Source organism: Rhododendron vialii, chromosome 6a, assembly GCF_030253575.1.
Source record: "Rhododendron vialii isolate Sample 1 chromosome 6a, ASM3025357v1".
In the NCBI taxonomy this organism is placed as follows: domain Eukaryota; kingdom Viridiplantae; phylum Streptophyta; class Magnoliopsida; order Ericales; family Ericaceae; genus Rhododendron; species Rhododendron vialii.
In genome coordinates this window covers 24,547,760-24,566,839 of record NC_080562.1, presented here as the reverse complement: position 1 = coordinate 24,566,839, position 19,080 = coordinate 24,547,760, and the positions used below count along the sequence as shown (strand labels likewise).

The 19,080-nt window shown below is 45.3% G+C and overlaps 1 protein-coding gene across 9 annotated transcripts; it reads right to left on the bottom strand.

Annotated features, from left to right (window-relative positions):
* Window positions 1-1,164: 1,164 nt before the first annotated feature.
* Window positions 1,165-19,059, bottom strand: LOC131329133 (uncharacterized). 9 transcript variants are annotated; one of them, XR_009200645.1, is made up of 6 exons: window positions 18,432-19,059; window positions 16,730-17,059; window positions 14,750-14,809; window positions 14,569-14,662; window positions 2,091-2,433; window positions 1,165-1,453 (listed from the first exon to the last, which is right to left on the bottom strand). XR_009200645.1 is itself a non-coding variant. In XM_058362211.1 (4 exons), the coding sequence occupies exons 2-4, from the start codon at window positions 17,001-17,003 to the stop codon at window positions 14,619-14,621; spliced, it is 378 nt and encodes a 125-aa protein (XP_058218194.1). In that variant the 5' UTR covers window positions 17,004-17,059; window positions 18,432-19,059; the 3' UTR covers window positions 14,522-14,618. The 9 variants fall into 9 exon arrangements, 1 of the variants encoding a protein (XP_058218194.1); XR_009200646.1 differs by having other exon boundaries at window positions 1,165-2,222; window positions 2,336-2,433; XR_009200648.1 differs by having other exon boundaries at window positions 1,165-2,213; window positions 2,336-2,433.
* Window positions 19,060-19,080: the final 21 nt, after the last annotated feature.

Sequence of the window (19,080 nt, the reverse complement as noted above, 5' to 3'; positions counted from 1 at the left end):
TCTACCATAAATTTAGCATATCCCTTCTTTTTGTTCAACAAATTGTGAAATATTTTAGTGGGCACAATTGTTCCATTTATGAATATCGATTGCCTCCATCAATGGAAGTCAATTTTTATTTTTATTTTTATTTTCATTTTGAAGCTTTAGAATCAATTAGTTCATAATAGCTACTCCCTCCATCCCTTATTTAGAGTTCAGTATTCCATTTTGAGTTGTCCCTTAATAAGTGTCCATTTTGTAAAGTTAGTGGGCAAATGTTGGTGCATTGTCTATTTTGTCCCTAAAAGTAGATTCCATTTTGAAAAGTTAGTGAGTATAAGTATAATGATGATAGGTAAGTAGGGAAAGTGAAGGAAAAAATTGATGTGAAAGGTATAATGATTATGTCTTTTTAATAAGTTGAAGTTACGAAACAGAACACTTAAAAATGGACGAAGGGAGTACTGAAACTTTGTAGAGTCCGTTGCTATCATACTATAAAATTTGATACTGAGTCTTATGTGTTAAAGGTAGGGCCCATAAGCCCTACTTTGTTAAATGTCTTAGCTCCCTTTTCTCTATTATATACTAGTTTAATGCTCGTGCTTCGCACATTTCCGCGTGCTCATTAGTTGAATTGGTATCGAGAAGTGTTTTTCGTTTTCGTAGTGATGATGTTAGAGAAATAGCAATAGTTTATTGAAGCAGAAATCAGTTTCAAATGTTCCAATCCAAGGGATTCACTGTTTTGGCACACATTTTGTGTTTTACAACTCTGGTACTCTTTCTTCTTTTATTGGCAAAAAAGATGTGAATAAGACATTATAAAAGGCCAGATACCAATCGTTGTATGCGGCATGGCCAAAGAATGATGCATATGCCTCGTAGAAGAAAAGAGTGAAACCAAATGCGGTGTTCTTGTAAAAAAAGTAGCATATTTGCAAAAATAACAAAGAACCAACACATCATCCATTTCATTTTATTTGAACATTAATAGTGCAGATGATCAATGTTTTAGCCGTAAGAACTTGTAGAACTTGCATCACTTTGAAACTTAGGAGTAGCTCGTTATTTTTTTTTTTGAAATGGCAAAAATATTATTAATGATGAACTCAATAATGGATAGATAGAGGGAGAAAGAAGAGGGAAAAGAAAGAAAGAAGGGGGGGGGGGGGGGGGCGGGGGGGGGGGGGGGGGGGTGTGGGGGGTTTGTTTCCAACGGAAGTTGAGAAGAGACAACAAAGCTAGGAACAACACTATCCAAAGATATCAATTGCAAGTAAACATTTCCCGTGTATTTGCATCCAATTTTCCTTCCATTTTAATAGATCAGTATCCAAGGTAAGCAGGGGATCTATTGAAACTTATTTGTGAGGTCTACCCCCATAACCTCTCCATCAATCTGCCATCAAACCTCATCAGCATCATTCAACATCATGGCTGGACATCCAGCATCGTCAAGATCCTCAATCTTCAAACAGCAAGATGGAAAAAACCAACAACCATCAAGATTCTCAGTCTCCAACATCAAGATCCGTAGTATTCACAAGCATATTTCAATTTATCTATTAGTATCTCTTAGCCCTCCCTAAATAGGAGTTGATAAGAGGCAAGGAGATTTCATATTGCAAACAGAAACCATCAGTTACTAATGAAAGCAGAAATGGATCAAAACCAACCAATCGAGCAAACAAAACAGCCACAAACAGTTTGAATCTTGAGAGCAGCAGCCGGTATCCAAACTCTTAGCCCTCTAATAGTTGGAGTTGAAAGAGTGATCAGAAATACCAATATTTTAGCAGCAAAAACCAAATATCTCTTAGCCCTCCACAGATTAGGAGTTGAAAGAGATGTCATAGCATAAGAGTAGCTCATTATTCAAGACATATCAATAAGCTATATCTCCAAGACCATTTGTACCAGTGAAAAATACACAATACACAGAAAACGTGCTTTATGTCGTTTACTTATAATCTACGAACGACAAGGTTTGCATACAAGTTTAATCAGGGTGATTGGGTGAATAATGCTTCTTCCATAATGACTCCACTGAAAATCTTACAGAATTAAAGCGAAGCGATTCTTGAGGGTACAAACTGAAATCTCACCATTGATGATATCTTTCTGTAACATCAATGACCATGTACATTTGTCTGAAGAAAAATACTTTGGGTCGTCCCTGCGATATAATGGCTCTTTGGCAGCATCTCACATGAGATTTCGCATTATTTCTGAGAGGACTGAGACAAGGTTGGGCCCATTCCTCCATACGAGAAATGTTAGGATTGAGTATTCATTTTGACAATGAGCAAATGAATTTTTATTGTAGGAGGTTGCGAGTTGTCTCTCATACCTTTGCAAAATTTTCATGGGCTGCCATTTCAAGAAATAGGTGTAGGCACAAGTGGGAAAGAACTTCCAAACCAGTTCCTAAGTCGTAAAGCACGTCAGCTGCAAAGTGGGAAGCTCACTCTATTCATCTTAAATGAATAGTTGAAACAATAATTCAACTAAAGAACCATCTGTAGGGGGCCGAAATATCCGAAGGACCACAGGGTTCACAAGGTCCAGAAGGGAGGAATGAAGGTTCACACACTGTTTGATCCGTCATCTAAACTATCTCAATTCACCTGTAAATAAGTTTAGGATTCGGCCCGGTATGCCAATAATTATCTGAAGGATAGATGGAACCACCAGTATTTCACCGAACATCATAACCTTCATCCGAATGAACTTACACTTGAGTTCGCTCGGGGAACTCACCAAACGCACGGATAGGAACATCCTCTTGTTTGGATAAATTTATCTTCGGCAAGAGGACCAACCGCTCGGATAATTTCTTATGACCGAAGTGGGTCCCGCCAAGTGCGAGCGATCATGGAACCTTCCATAAATATCTACTGATAGGTAGGCTGTCTTTTCTGATATTCGAAGCGACATCTCTGAACGATGTGACCTTTCTGACATCGGCCCATGTGGCTCTGTAAGACTTAGGGAAGGGTGTTCATTAAATGGCCCTGCTGCAATGCGCCAACTGAGCAGAATGCGACGCGTGGAAAGTAGAGCCAACTTGCTCAGCATACCACCCCCTCGCCTATAAATAAGGGAGCACTACCACTGAGAGGGGGATCCCTGACTCAAAAGATAACAACACTTTCTTCTCTTGATCAGTATATTTTTCTTACTAAACTCCTCCTTCTCTCTCCTCCTACTGACTTGTTCGTCGGAGCTTCTTCCCGGAGGAACAACCCCCCTCCGATTCTGCAGGTACATCAAGATCGGCGTTAGCACTCTCCGCTCCACACAAGAAGATAGCAATACAGGAAGGCTCACAAAGAAATCACGCCCCCACAATTGGTGACTCTGCTGGGGAGATGTTTATTGACTTAAAGCTCTGGGGTGTTCTTTGTGTTCTTCGTGTTCCTAACACCAATTGAGGGCCTAAAACGGTCTTCAGCTCAAACTATCTGTTCCTCGAGTCTCAACAGAACGAATGGCTCAACGTATCTCACCTCCGGGTCCAGAAAATTTTACCCTTGGATTGGAGGGCTATGGGTCTATCGGCCTTGAGCCCCGTCACACGGCTCGGACGGTTCCCCTCGTGGCCCGCCAACTAACCTTTCCACCCACCGAGTTGGATATCGCTTTGGCCGAACAGAAACGTCAGGCGGCAGTCATTGCCATGCTTCAACAACGGTTGGAAGAGCGAGATGGAGGGATGATCGCAACCCTGGCAATCAAGCATCATGCCGAGCTCAGCCGACCGAAGAAATCCCGCAAACGAAGCAGACCGTCTCGTCCAGCCCAAACGGCCGAACCCGTCGTTTCCGAGCGACGAACTGTATTTGAGCACCTCGACCAAGGGGTTCCAAGACCTCGGCTGACAAGCGTTATATGTACCGAGACCTCACGATCCTCGGCCACAGGATCCACTGCCGGTACCAATAAAGGGGGCGCGTTGGCCCGAACACAATTCCGTTCCGAACGACAAATGAATCCAAAAAGTGGGAAGGGGCCCGTGGATTTGAATGATCCACCTCGGCGCACACATACCAGCAGCAACAGGGAATATTCGGTTCAATCACGACACGAATCCGAACGCCATGAAGAAAGGCGCTCGGTTAACTCTGGCAGTCGCCACCGAACGGACAGCAAAGGAAATCGTTCGGAACACGATAATACGATTGTCTTGTACGATCAGTTCACGGGCTTACCAACCGTATACCAACCCGTCAACCCAGGTTTTCAGCCTCGGCATGCTCGCTTGGCGGGATCGAGAGTAGCGGTGCACGAGCCTTCGGTTTTAGCCACTCGGCAACCAAAGGAGAAAGAGGAGCATCACCGGCATCATCGACGTGAACGAAGAAAAACTCCTGAGCTGGTAACAGAACTTCCTCTCCCTATTGTTACGCAAATTCCAGTTCAAGAAGATAATTCAAAGCTCGGGAAGGCAAAGGCTTCCCCCTTCGTGGACGCAATTCAACAGGAGCGGCCCCCGGACAGGTTTGTCACGCTGAAGCTTAAACGTTACGAGGCGAAGGAGGACACAGTCGCGTTCGTTTGTCGCTTCCGACAGACTATGAGCCTCCACAACTTTTCTGACGCCCTTATGTGTAAGATCTTCCCACTCACTCTTAGCGAGCCGATCATGTTGTGGTACAACCAGTTGAAACCCAAATCCATCTCTTGCTTCAACGAGCTGGAGTTGGAGTTTAGTAAACGCTTTGTAACCAGCAACATACAACCGAAGACACTATCTATGCTGGTGAACATGCGGAGAGGTGCCGGTGAGACCTTACGGCTTTATACCGAGCGATACTGGGAAGTCTACAATCTTATTCCTGATTGTGATCAAGGAGTTGCGGCGGAATCTTTTATGAACGGCTTGGATCCGACCTCGGCAATGTTCCGTGACCTTTCACGTAATCCACCTAAGACGATGGGAGAGCTCATGGCCATAATCGAAAAGGATTGCGTTCATGAAGAAGCTATGGCCGAGCGAAATCCCCCAAAGGCTTCGGAGCCCCCCAAAACCTCTGGTCCGAAGAAGCAAGTTTCAAAAGTTCGCCAGGGGCAAGGGGGCCAAGGCGGCTCAGGCCAAACGACCACTAAGCCGACCAACAAGGGCCGACCTCCGTAACACCCTCAGCCACAGCCCTGGCAGCAAACGAAACGAGAGCCACGGCCAGACGAGTACATTGCCGAGCATACGGTATTCACTGAACCAATTTACAAGCTCCTTAACATCATTGGCAAATTGCCATTCTTTGTTTGGCCAACTGTACTCTTAGGCACCGTCGGGAGCGGACCAGGGATGTGCACGTACCATAAGGAGCGTGGCCATTACACTACGCAATGCCCACCTTTTAAAATGTATCTAGAGGAGCTGGCAGCGGTTGGGCATCTAAATCAATGGATCGACGTTCGGTGGAACCCACTCCCACCGTCTCCCCCTCTCATCGGCAATCTCGTAAGTGTAATACAGGGATTGGTTTCCGAAGGGAGGGCAGCCGAGCTTCGTTTAGAAATTGACAGAGCCGTCTCCTCTTTATCCATTTGCAACATTGGCGCTTCTGGCAAGCGAAAGTGGGAGGATCCGAGCTTCAGCAGCGTTATTACTTTCTCATCAGACGACTTGAAAGGAGTACAACTCCCTCATACCGATGCAATCGTCGTTACCGTCGCCATTGAAAGGTCAACCGTACAACGGGTGTTGATAGACCAAAGGAGCTCGGCGGACGTGCTGTTTTATTCGACATTTCAGAGCCTCGGACTCTCTCCCGCTCAACTTCGGACAGCGTCCACTCCACTAGTTAGCTTCACTGGAGCCCCGGTTTGGCCGCTCGGCTTGATCACCCTCCTTGTGCGGACGGGGTCACGGGTTCTCGAAATTGAATTTGTGGTCGTCGCTTCCCCAAGCCCCTACAACATCATACTCGGCCGAACCTGGCTACACGAAATGAAAGCAGTCGCTTCTACTTATCACCAGGTGGTCAAATTTATTGGCTGGAATGGTTGGCAACAAAGCCTTCGAGGGGACCAGATCCAGTCAAAGAAATGTTACATCAGCACTGTCACGAACAAACAGAGCTGTTTGGAGGTACAGTGTGTGGAAGCTGCCCCCGTTCCCATTATCGAAGATGTTGGAGTGCCGGCCGAACGAAGATCTACCGAGGAACTTATACGCTTCTCAATCCCTGGGGGTGAGGGAAGATATTTTTACTTGGGAGTTCTATGAGCGTGGCCGAACGTGAGGAGATGTACGACTTCCTGATGAGGAACATCGAGGTTTTTGCTTGGACTCCACAAGATATGCCAGGTATGGATCCCTCATTTGCCATGCACTCATTAAATGTCGATCCAAGTAGGCGGCCAGTGGTACAGAAAGTTCGACGCTCGTCTGCTGCACATATCGAAGCTGTCATGGCGGAGGTGGATCAACTGTTGGATGCAGGCGTCATTCGGGAAGTACTGTATCCCTCTTGGCTCGCCAATCCAGTGGTCGTTCCGAAGAAAAATGGGAAATTAAAGGTTTGTGTTGACTACACAAACCTAAACGACGCTTGTCCAATGGATAGATTTCCCCTTCCTCGGATTGAGCAAATGGTGGATGCAACAGCAGGGTGCAAACACTTGAGCTTTATGGATGCCTATCGAGGTTATCACCAAATAGCGTTGGACCCGGAAGATCAAGAGAAGACAGCTTTTATTTCTCCTCGGGGCACTTACTGTTACAAGGTCGTTCTGTTCGGCCTGAAGAATGATGGAGCAACCTTCCAACGCTCCATCACAAAAATGTTTCCCGGAATGCTCGGCAAAACAGTTGAAGCTTATATCGACGATCTGGTTTGCAGAAGTACGTTTAATCGGGATCACCTTCGGGATTTGGGAGAGGTCTTTGCTGTTCTAAAGCGACGTAAGTTACGCCTTAACGCCGAAAAGTGTGCGTTCGGCATTAGTTCCGGAAAGTTCCTCGGTCACATAATAAGCCGCCGAGGAATCGAAGCTGATCCCTCACAGATCCAGGCTGTGCAAAATCTCAGAGCTCCCACTACTATCAAAGAAGTACAACGGCTTACAGGGATGGTGGCTGCTTTAAACCGCTTCATCCGACGTTCGGGAGACCTCTGCCGACCGTTTTTTCAAGCAATCGCAACTAGCCGACGCAGATTCGTATGGACCGAAGAGTGTGAGCAGGCTATGCAATCTTTAAAACAATACCTGTCCCACGCTCCTTTGCTCGTCAAGCCCCTACCAGATGAAGATCTGTATCTTTACCTCGCCGTTTCCGACCATGCAACGAGCGCGGTTCTTGTTCGGAAAGACGGGATGGAGCATCAACCAATCTTCTATTCCAGCAAAACGATGACGGACTCTCAGACGAGGTATCTGCCTATGGAAAAGTTGGCATTGGCTCTCGTTTATGCTAAAATGAGCCTCTTGCCTTACTTTTAATCCCATAGGATTGTGGTCCTCACTGAGTTTCCTCTCAAAGCTGTTCTTCGGAAGACGGACACATCGAGCCGGATTCTGAAATTTTCTCAAGACTTGGCTAACTTCGACATCCAATTTGAGCCTCGGACAGCTATCAAAGGGTAGGCCTTGGCCGACTTCTTTGCCGAACTCACTCCTGGCTTACAAGACGAGGCCAATGCTTTAGCCACCGCCGCTGAACAAGCTCGGATTCAGGAGGAAGAGGTTTTGGAAGGACCGTCCGACCGTCCTGCGGAACCACTCCGTGCTCGGTACTCCCACGGGCGAAAGAAACCCAAACGACAATGGAAGCTCTTCTCCGGCGATGCTTGGCGACTGACCGTCGATGGAGCTTCTAATGTTCACGGAGCTGGTGCGGGCATCGTCCTTGTGTCACCAACCGGGACTGTGCACGAAAGCGTGGTCTCGATTGGTTATATGGCAACGAACAACGAGGCAGAGTATGAAGCTTCGATTGCAGGCCTCCAGCTTGCTCTTCGGTTGGATGCAGATTCGGTTCACGTCTTTTGTGACTCTCAACTCATTGTGGGTCATTTAAACGATGATTATCAAGCCAAAGATCGACGTATGAACGCTTACGTAAGCCACGTATTGGCTCTATTCGGGAGATTTGGCCGAGTCGAAGTGGAATGGATCGCAAGGGAGCATAATGCACATGCTGACGCCCTGGCAGGTCTTGCTTCGGTTTACAAGACCTCGGGCAGTCGCACTATCACCTTTGACGAGGTCCCCCAACCGAGCTTCGAACAGCCGCGTGAACAGGTCATGGCAATCTCCCTCGGTCCGAGTCAACTGGATCCAGTGCTTGATTACTTGAAGAACCAGGTATTGCCACCGAACAAGCGCGAAGCGTACAAACTCCGTTGCCGAGCGGCCAATTTTTTCTTAGGACCGAACGACAATCTTTATCGACGAACTTTTACTGGCCCCGACCTGCGTGTCGTCCACGACGACCTTGTGCCAGCCGTTCTGGAGGAACTTCACTCGGGCAGCTGTGGGGCTCATTCAGGGGGACGGTCCCTTGCACAGCGTGCTCTGACGCAAGGCTATTGGTGGCCGAAGATGGTAAAGGAATCCGAAGAATATGTGAAGCAGTGTGTTAGGTGTCAAAAGCAAGCGTCACTCATCCACCAGCCCGCCTTTCCCCTTAAAATGATCACTAGTCCATGGCCGTTCGCGGTTTGGGCTTTTGACATCGTTGGCAAGATGCCGAAGGCACCTGGGGGATTTGAGTATATGATCACTGCCACGGATTTGTTCACCAAGTGGGTTGAAGCTTCCCCCATGATCAAGACAACCGCAGGCGATATGGAACTCTTTATTTGGAAGCACATCATCTCGAGGTTTGGCGTACCGTACGCCATTCTTTCTGATAATGGCTCTCAATTTGTTGCGTCCGCCCTCAAAGCTTTTTATGTGAAGCGCCACATTACCATCCATAATTCCTCGGTGGCCTATCCTCAAGGTAATGGACAAGCCGAAGCATCGAACAAGACCATCACTCGGGGGCTGAAGCGCCGTCTGGATCGGAAACTCGGCAAGTGGGTGGAAGAGCTACCACACGTCTTATGGGCCTACCGTACGACACCTCGGCGGTCTACCGGTCGTACTCCATTTGCTATGGCCTACGGAATGGAAGCTGTTCTCCCCTTATCTACTTTAATTCTCACAACTCGGACGGAGAATTTTTACCCAGCGGATAACAGTGCTCTTATGGGTGCCGAGTTAGACTTAGCCGAAGAACTACGTGATAATGCTAACCTTCGGCACGCCGCGTACCAGCAAGAAGTTGCAAGGGGCTACGACCGCAATGTTCGCGCCCGACCATTCAACGTCGGGGACTTAGTCCTTCGGATGGTTACCGAAGCGTCAAAGTTGACCAAGCTGAAGGATCCCCATGAAGGCCCTTACAGAGTGGTCGAGAAGATCGGGCATGGTGTCTATAAGCTTGCTGAGATGGATGGAACGCCAATCGCCAATCCATGGAATGCTCAAAAACTTAGAAAATTCCATGGCTAGTGTTGACATTCCCCATTTTTTATTGCATCTCATGTACCTACATTACTTGTTCGGCGATTAAGCTCTTTGAGCCACATGTACTTAATCCAAATTTGTCTTCACTATTCTGCTTTATTTTTGTTCTTCTAAATGGGGTATTTCATCTAGCCCCGGGTACATCTTCTGTTCGGGTGAAACTCTCGAAGCCCATAATGAATTGTTTGTTCGGGTGAAAATCTCGAAGCCCAAGATGCTAGTCGTTCGGGCGAAATTCTCGTAGCCCTTGGAACATCTGTTTCGGAATATCATTCGTTGACCCGTTTGTGGTCGGCACAGTTTACCCATTCTACTGCCTTATTCCATTCCTACAGTTATGCAACAAGGCAGGGGGCTACTATATGGGTAAACCCGAGTTCATTTCTTAGTAACTCCAAAACACATATACAGTTCTTCCGAATGAAAAGACTTGGACAAATTCTGATTTATGATGTTCCTACCGAGTAAAAAGTCTTCGCAAAATTTTCATACTTGGAAACACAGGGAGTCCATTCCAAACAGCAAGACTTGGCACACAATGAAATTTATCCGAACAATGAATCTGAACCGAGCGAAAAGACTTGTAAAAACAAACAAAGAGATTTGCAAGGTCGCTAAATCAAGGAACTAAGACGATCATTAGTCACTAAGATATCCTCCAAAAAGTTTCGGATTGTTCGGATCCAACCATATGTACCAAAAAAAAAAAATTTATTTAATTTGTTGGAGCGTCGGCAGGGGCTGGCAGGGTTGGAGCGTCGACAGGGGCTGGTAGGATGGTCGAGTCGGCAGCGTTAGCTGTTGTCTCTTCTTCCGCAGCTTTGGCAGGGGCAAGCAGTGGTACTTCCACCAGACTCCTCCTCTCGTTGTCGGGCTCAACGCCTGCATCGTCAAGACCCACCCCTGTTGTAGCTGAGCATGAAGCTCTCTTTGTGTTGGCCCTCCTTGATTTCATCCTGCACTTTAATAATCTGATCGGCCACATCTTCCTCGGCCTGGGCATACCCTCTCTCGTATTGCCCCTGCACCTCTTTCTCCATTTCTTTTTTCATTTCTTCTCGACCAAGGGCTCTCCCTTCAGCCAACCCCTCGTCTTTTCCCTCGGCCCTAGTTTGTTCGGCCGACTCCTGCAGGCCCTTGATTAGATCATTCTGATTGGCAACCCGAACTTCCAGGCTTTGCCTCACGAGCTCGAATTGCTCCAAGCCCTTCTTGTAATCCTCGGCCAGGCCCTTGTTGTATTCAACCGACTGCTTCATCAGTCTTGGCTTCTTGTCATGCTCGGTAAGATGAAGTTGGGCACTCATTATGGACTGGGTGGCCTATAAACAAAACAAAATGAAGGTTATTCCGACGAAATAGGGCAGATGTACAGAAAATCATTGCAAGTGTGAAAGAATTTACTCACCCTTCCGACATGATAGTAATATTCACTCAGGGCTGCTTTCAGAGAAGGGGGACTCTGTACATCCCTCGGCAAAGCTAGCCCCGAGTGGAGAGTGAAAGCCAGGGAGGGGTCCTCCCTCAGGCTGTCAGATTTGAGAACCTGTTTCTTGCCAGGGGTGATAAAGTTTGGCACCCATGGGATGTCAAGTTCAGAAGCAGGCACCCTTCCTTCTCCCTCTGCCAAGTCTTCCTTCGGCAGCTCCACTTCCTGGCCCTTTCCCTTCGAGGCCGCCCTTGTCTTCTTGCTCGCGGGTGGTTCCTTTGGGGAAGGAGGGGCGCTCAGTGGTCATTTTTTAGAAGGTGGGGGAGGTGGGGTTTTCTTGCTTGGGGCCGAGCCCGAGGCTCCCGAGGCTCCAGTCTTCCGAAGCTGGGCCTTCTCCCTCTCTTTTTCCTCCAGTCTCTTCTGGAGAACTTCCTTGATATTCCTTGGAGGCATATCTTCTTTTTCAAGGAAAGGTTCTTCTTCGGTGGGTAGTCGGATTGTCCCTCGAAGAGGTTTGTCGATGCTCGGTTGTAGCTCTTCTGGGATGTCCTCGGACTGCTCAGGTTCGTCGGTTATCTTTCGTCGGATCCGACCGCCGTACGTAGCTTTATATTTGAGGATTGTTGGGGCGTCTCTCTCCTCGGCTGGGATAGTGAGCAGGGAGTCGACAAGACCGCAACCTTTTGCCGCCCTTAACAGTACCTTGTTCAGCTTGGTGGTGTCTGCCGAAGAAAAGCGTGAAATCGTTAGTCAAATTTTTGATAAGTGAAATAAGAGCAACAGAAAGAATAAACATCTAAAATAAAAGCAACAGAAAGAATAAACATCTTACTCGGCGTTCCCCTTCGTGTGGCTATTTCAAATTGGCCATATTCATGTTCGGGGAATTGAAAATTTCCCCGAACCTCGACGTAGTCGGAGGCCCACTTCTCCGAGTCATACATGCCCTCGGGAATGATTTTTGGCATCTTCCTCCAGGAGCAGAGATAGTATCGAGAATACCGAACGTTTCTCGACATCATATAATTTTCGAAAAAATGAAAGGCTTCTAGTCGGAACATCTTCACCTCAGCAAGGATGATTACCGAGTGAATGATGCGGTAGGAGTTGACGCTCAGCTGGCATGGGGTAAGGTTAAAACGGTGAAGGATTTCCCTTAATACCCTATGCATCGGGAACCGAAGGCCACCTTCCGTTATCGCCATCAAAGGAACGGTGACGTGTTCGTCACTGAATCTAATTCGGGGGCCTTGTACAGGCGCGATAACGACATCTTCGGGGACGTCGTATACGGCTCGGAAGACGTCCAGACTCTTCCTATCTTGGAAGCACTCCAAGTAAGGGCAGGGGTCCCTCCTCGTTCGGTCAGGAATCACGTCGGGGTCCATGGGGACGATCTTCCTCTTCGCCTTCGGCGGATGCGACGAGGATTCCCCGGCAATTCCTGCTCCCTCACTCGCTCGGCTTGACGAAGCGATTGGAGTCTCTCGTCCCGACTCGGCTTCGTCAGCTCCTTCGGCCTCTTCTTCCTCTTCTGCTTCATCATGAGGAAGCTCCCTTTCGGACGACGACTCGTCTATATCTATAATATTGGGGTCCGGCCCCATTGTTTGGAGGGGAGTCACCCTGGCGAGGTAGTCGATTCCTTCTACACCCACGGGGACCCTGCCACTTGATCCCGTTCGGTAGTTCCGGGCGAAATCTCTTATGGCTTCGGCTAACTCTGGGTCAGATCTACCAAAATCCGAAGCTCCGGAATCCACCGACCGATAAGATTCGCCCGAAGAAGTTGACTTTGAAGACTCCATACCTAGAAACAAATAAGTGCATGGGATAAGACCGTTAGCGATTTGCATGGCCACGAATCTAAGTGCCTATGTTCGGTGATCTATGTTATTCGGGAGGTCTGAAGTCTGCTCGGTGACTTCCCCCCGAACGATAACCCTTCGGAAGAAAATCCGAAGAAGGGATTCCTACCTACCACTCAGGAAAGCGATGGGGAGCCCTACGCGTTTCCAATGAAGAAACAGAGATTAAGAAGCTTAACATGGCATGTTAAGCTTCTTGAAAACTATCCCTTTGGAAAAAGCTCACACTTGAAGATGCCCTCGTGCTCGGAAGAACACGATTTCAAGGGTGTTCATACGTTCGGAAGAACACATGAACACCTGGGTATCAGGCGGTTGTTTCAGTCCAGACAAAAAGGAAAAAACCAACCTAGCAGGGGCAAAAACATTCGAAAAACACTCAAAATGCATCAAGAAATGGAAGAGCTCGAGAAATACCTGAAAAATCAAGAGAAATTTGTGATCAAAACCTTCAAATCTGCAGATTTCTGGCGATTTTTGGTCTGAAACGGTGCTTGAACAGAGACACGGTCGAGAATCTCTCCTCCCCTTGCCCCTTTTATACTGAGTACAGAATTCGAAGCGGTCTCTCACCCTGACCGTTGGATTTGGGTGGGAGACTGATGTGCCGCTCGATGAAGGACACGTGGCAGGTGTGAAGCGTGCCGTACAACTACCCAATGAAATCGTGACACCTAGCGTCATTTCAAATCGACGGCTACAGAAGCATTTAATGAAAGGCTGCACGCACATCTCGAAGCGTTTCAAATATTTTTTGTCCGTTCAACTTCAACAGTTCGTCCAGTCATTCGCTCTTCGGATTTGTGTTGACGTTCGGCTAAATTTTTATTCAACTCCTCCTTCGTTTCCGAGTAAGCAAAGAAGGAGTTGAGGGGCTATTGTAGGGGGCCGAAATATCCGAAGGACCACAGGGTTCACAAGGTCCAGAAGGGAGGAATGAAGGTTCACACACTGTTTGATCCGTCATCTAAACTATCTCAATTCACCTGTAAATAAGTTTGGGATTCGGCCCGGTATGCCAATAATTATCCGAAGGATAGATGGAACCACCAGTATTTCACCGAACGTCATAACCTTCATCCGAACGAACTTACACTTGAGTTCGCTCGGGGAACTCACCAAACGCACGGATAGGAACATCCTCTTGTTCGGATAAATTTCTCTTCGGCAAGGGGACCAAACGCTCGGATAATTTCATATGACCGAAGTGGGTCCCGCCAAGTGCGAGCGATCATGGAACCTTCCATAAATATCTACTGATAGGTAGGCTGTCTTTTCTGATATTCGAAGCGACATCTCTGAACGATGTGACCTTTCTGACATCGGCCCATGTGGTTCTGTAAGACTTAGGGAAGGGTGTTCATTAAATGGCCCTGCTGCAAGGCGCCAACTGAGCAGAATGCGACGCGTGGAAAGTAGAGCCAACTTGCTCAGCATACCACCCCCTCGCCTATAAATAAGGGAGCACTACCACTGAGAGGGGGATCCCTGACTCAAAAGATAACAGCACTTTCTTCTTTTGATCAGTATATTTTTCTTACTAAACTCCTCCTTCTCTCTCCTCCTACTGACTTGTTCGTCGGAGCTTCTTCCCGGAGGAACAACCCCCCTCTGGTTCTGCAGGTACATCAAGATCGGCGTTAGCACTCTCCGCTCCACACAAGAAGATAGCAATACAGGAAGGTTCACAAAGAAATCACGCCCCCACACCATCAGAAATACAGAAAGGAAAGATCTCATGTTTTCAGCCAAGTTACAAACCCAGAATTCTCCAATGTTTGGGCTCTGAATCCATTATTACACCCAAATTGCTACATATGAGCTTTACTACATGCTGCACACCATGCTTTAAAACCTGCTTGGCACACAACCAATAAGTTCATAGACAAAAGGCTTTCATGCATTGACATGTGTAGACTATCCAACAAAATTGATATCTTACCCAACTTACTGCAGTCGCCTATGCAGGAGTAGGCCGCAAGCTGGCAACAAATAACAAAGACTACAAAAGAGAAAGACTATTGGAAAATACGCCACAATTGGGGGAGACGTTTCAAAGCAATAGTAAAGGATTAACCTAACCTAAAATGTTTCTAGAAGACAGGTTGAATAGTATCACAAAGACCATGACAATTAGGCGCATAAACGCACTCAGGGTGTCACACACACGAGTACGCACCCACGTGCGCGTGCACACACAACACTGCACACACACACATACAAGGAATAAAGCCAGCCATGAGCTGAAATATTATGTTCTTTCATAATATAGAAGACCTGAGTAGATAGAACAGATAACACTGCACTGGTAAAGTGTTGCATTGCCATGAACTGTGTGTATCTAAGATAACCCTCATTCACACTGCACAAGCAATATACTATCAGCTAAATCCAGTATAAATGTGCTTCAGCAAAGCTAGTAATCCAAAAGAGAATAGATCATCTTTAGCTCACCTATATGGATAACCTGAAGGAAAAAACTTATTCAGGAAGGATTCAACCATCCTATGGATTACTGGTCTCGAATCATCAGCCATCTTCATTTGTAAAGAATTTAAAAGTTCTAGAACAATCAGTTCAATAACTTGTAACTTAAACAACAAACAAGTATGGTAAACAATATTAGTATCTTTTGTGTGCATCAAATACTTATACAAACTTTGAGAATAACATTTCTGGTGAATCAAGGCCCCACAATGTTTTTTAGGGTAAGTATGCAAGCTATTGACAATCTTTCAACATTGGTGTTTTGTAGGCTTCATCCAAAACCCATCTGGGATCAACCTCACCCTTTTTTGCATTCCTGATTGCCTTGACACAATTGGCCATAAGGTCCTAAGCATATTGTCCTGCGTTCACACTGGATTTACTCCACCCTCCAACACCATCTGTGACACCAATGGTGTGTTTTTTTGCACAGATGAAGTAGGCATCATCCCCTTGGGACTTTGACTTTTCCACCTTTGGTATGTAGAAAGCTCCACCTACCATCTCCAACCCTCTTTCCCTTGATCTTAATGAAAATAGAGAAAGTAAATATAAGTAAATATTTTGATAATTGTAACCTCAATGGGATAAGGTACGTTACTATATTCTAAACAGAAGTAGGTTTTGTTTGAAACAAATTTAACAGCCCCTTCGGATTGAGGGGTTAGATAAAAAGGAGAAGAAAAGAAAGGATTCAGGTTTCTTGCCAAATCACTCTTTTGCATTGAGTACTTTGGTGAGAAATTGAGAGGAAAGTCCAAAAATGATACCTTTTGATTGGCTCGTTATCCTTTCTCAACATCACAAAAAAATGCTGAGATATGATGAAAAAAGTTCTCTTTTCTTATCACACCCTTTCCCATAATATTAAAGAGGCCGTAAAAGTTTGAGTTTTGTTAGCAGTGCTACAAACACAATGACGCATTTGCGTCAAGACTCATCAAATGCATCCGAGTTTCACATGTGGAACCTACACAAATCGAACGGCTATGAACTTATATGTGTCCAAATCTGTGCAAAACACACGTGTCCAAAGTATGTTTATATTTTTTTATATTTCCACATTCTTGAACGCACATAAACAAAAACCCAAAATTGAAAAGCTATAAAAGATTGAACTTCTCAATTAATTAAACTGTGTCGGATATACACAAAAAAATGCATGTGGGACCAACACTAATCGAACGGCTGTGTCCGGACATCATCAGTATCCAAATTATCGTCCCTATTGTTGTAATAACCTTCCTGATTGTAGGATGACTGAGTCAATCGTTGGTCTTATTTGGAAGCGATAGGCATAAAACTCGCGGGCTGAGACCATATTTATTTTGCTAGAGTTCTCTTCAAACACTGAGTTAAAAACATAAAAAAGATAAGCAAGCGTAGGGAGATATTGATTGGAATAATAAGTTAATTTGTAAGTATTTTATCTTACCCAAAGATTCAGCATTTAATAATTCTTCCACTGTTGAACAATTATGTGGAAAAACTGGTCTTTGTTGACCCTTGTTTGGAGGCCAGTTACTACGGTTAACACATTCAATGCCCCGATGCCAGCCGGGCTCTCCAAAAGGAAATAGCATCAGATATTGTAAGGAATCGTAACATCTGTAGTAATATTTGATCCTTTCACTGTGGCCATCATGTTTTTGCACCAATATATCGCGTTCTCTTAAATCTAAAGTATCTTCATTGTCTTTCCAAGTCATTGCAACTTGAGATACTTGAAGTTTGATTCATCGAGTAGGGTCCACAAAAGATTTACCTGCCCACATGATAATTTGAGTGATTCAGTCAAAGACGATAACAGATAAAGGTAATCTAATTTCTCTCTTTTTCCTGGTTTAATTCTTACCTAATATGCAATTCTCGATCACAAAATCATAAAGTACTTCCATGCATCAGTTTTCATCTCCCACGCGACACTTTCATTTTGTGAGACCTTGGTCCCATTTCTTCTCCCTATTTTCATTTTAGGACGTTTCCAAATTTGGGTGATCACCTTGAAAAGATAAGGCACAAAACTTGATGGTTAGTTTTCCTACACTATACCTTACAAATGCTTATCGATAATAGTGGAAGAGAGATAGGGCCACATGGAATCAATTTAGCCAACAGAGTTCTAGTCGTTAATTTTCAAGAACCGGGATCGGTCGAGATTCGGGTAAATGGCCCCGAACAACCAACTATTAAAAAAAACGTCATAATGTCCTAAAAACACATGATGAGCTCTTTGACATCACTGCTCAAATAACTTTCCCTCGAGCCCATGCCTGGACCATAACTCTAAAGTTCCTCTGCCAACTAACAATGTAATGGATGACACATTTTTGCATAGATCAGCTGTCAGTAACAATGAACTTCTTTGAATCAACCTTAAACTGACACCATTTACACAAGTACTGAAATACAAAGAACCCGAAAATGACATGCTCGGATTAGGCACAGAAAATTCCGTTGTACATCTAGTCATCCTTAGCAACAGATCAGTGCTCTGTTTCGATTACGGACTTTTTAAGGACTATCAACATAGAAGAAAATGTAAAATATGCGCGGCTCGGTAGCTCAAAAATAAATAATGTCTACCCCGGCCCTCTCTAACGGTTCATTATCATCCAATGTCGATGGGTTCCTGCATTAGAAATAGTAATTTGCACAAAGTGATTGGTCTCATATTCAAATGAGTAACCTCTTGCTTTGTAATTGAAGTCTCAATACTGAATTTGATTGAAGATTTGAAGTCCTATCAAGAATCTGTCAAACTCCTTTCTACAATTCCCTTAATTAAAAGGATATGTTCGAATTTCTTACATTTACTGATGTTAAATAAGCAGAACGATTCATCAGTAGGAACCACTTACATGCTCCTCTCTGAGGCAATTTATCAAACGGGTGGTGGCCACTACGACAGAGGCATCTACTCCTATAGTTTTGAACCAAGGCAAGTATTGACACGAAGGAGAGAGACGAGGATTACTAATTGAACTGTGACTCCCAAATCGAATATGGTGAACAAAAGTAATTTGTTTATTCTCTATAAGTTGCACGGCTTCTCATAGGGGCAAGTAATTTCAGGACGTATGGGGTTATAAAAACCAACGATAAATCAAGAACCCAATTGAAAAATCAAAACATACCAATTCAGGGAGGGAGATATCGGAGGAAGCCGACTCGGAAGCGATCGGCAACGTCTGGGGCAGTGTAGAAGCGGGTGACGAGACGACGTCGAGAAGTGGTTGCCGAATGAAAGAATAAATTCGATTAACCCAGAACAAAATCGTTAACAGACATGAAGAATGTATCATACCTATTGGGAAAAAGATGATCAGAGAAATTCATGGTGAATCTCGTCCAGTTACAATGGCTGGGTTTTGATTGTGAGATCAAGCAAATTGCAAAGAACACAATGAGAGGAAAAGAACCCTAACATTGGCAAGATGCTGTAGAGAATTTCGACATAAATCATATATAACATTGAAGGACGGCAACAGCCGCTACAACAGTGCTAGCCGCTACAACAGTGCTTTGATGAGGTAGGATCGCTGCTACAACAGTACTACCTTGCTGACAAAGAAACAAGAAATATGGATGATGGCCGGAAAAAAAAAAGGCAGAGTACAGTTGGAAAAGTCTAAAATACCCCAATATTGTAGAATACCTAAACAACCCACACCTCAACACATGGAAGAAGAAATTGGAAGACAAAACTTGAAAGGGCAAATTCGTAATTTCACATTATGTCTTGGCTAGGTTCTTTTATTACAAGTGTATTGATATAAAGGTTAG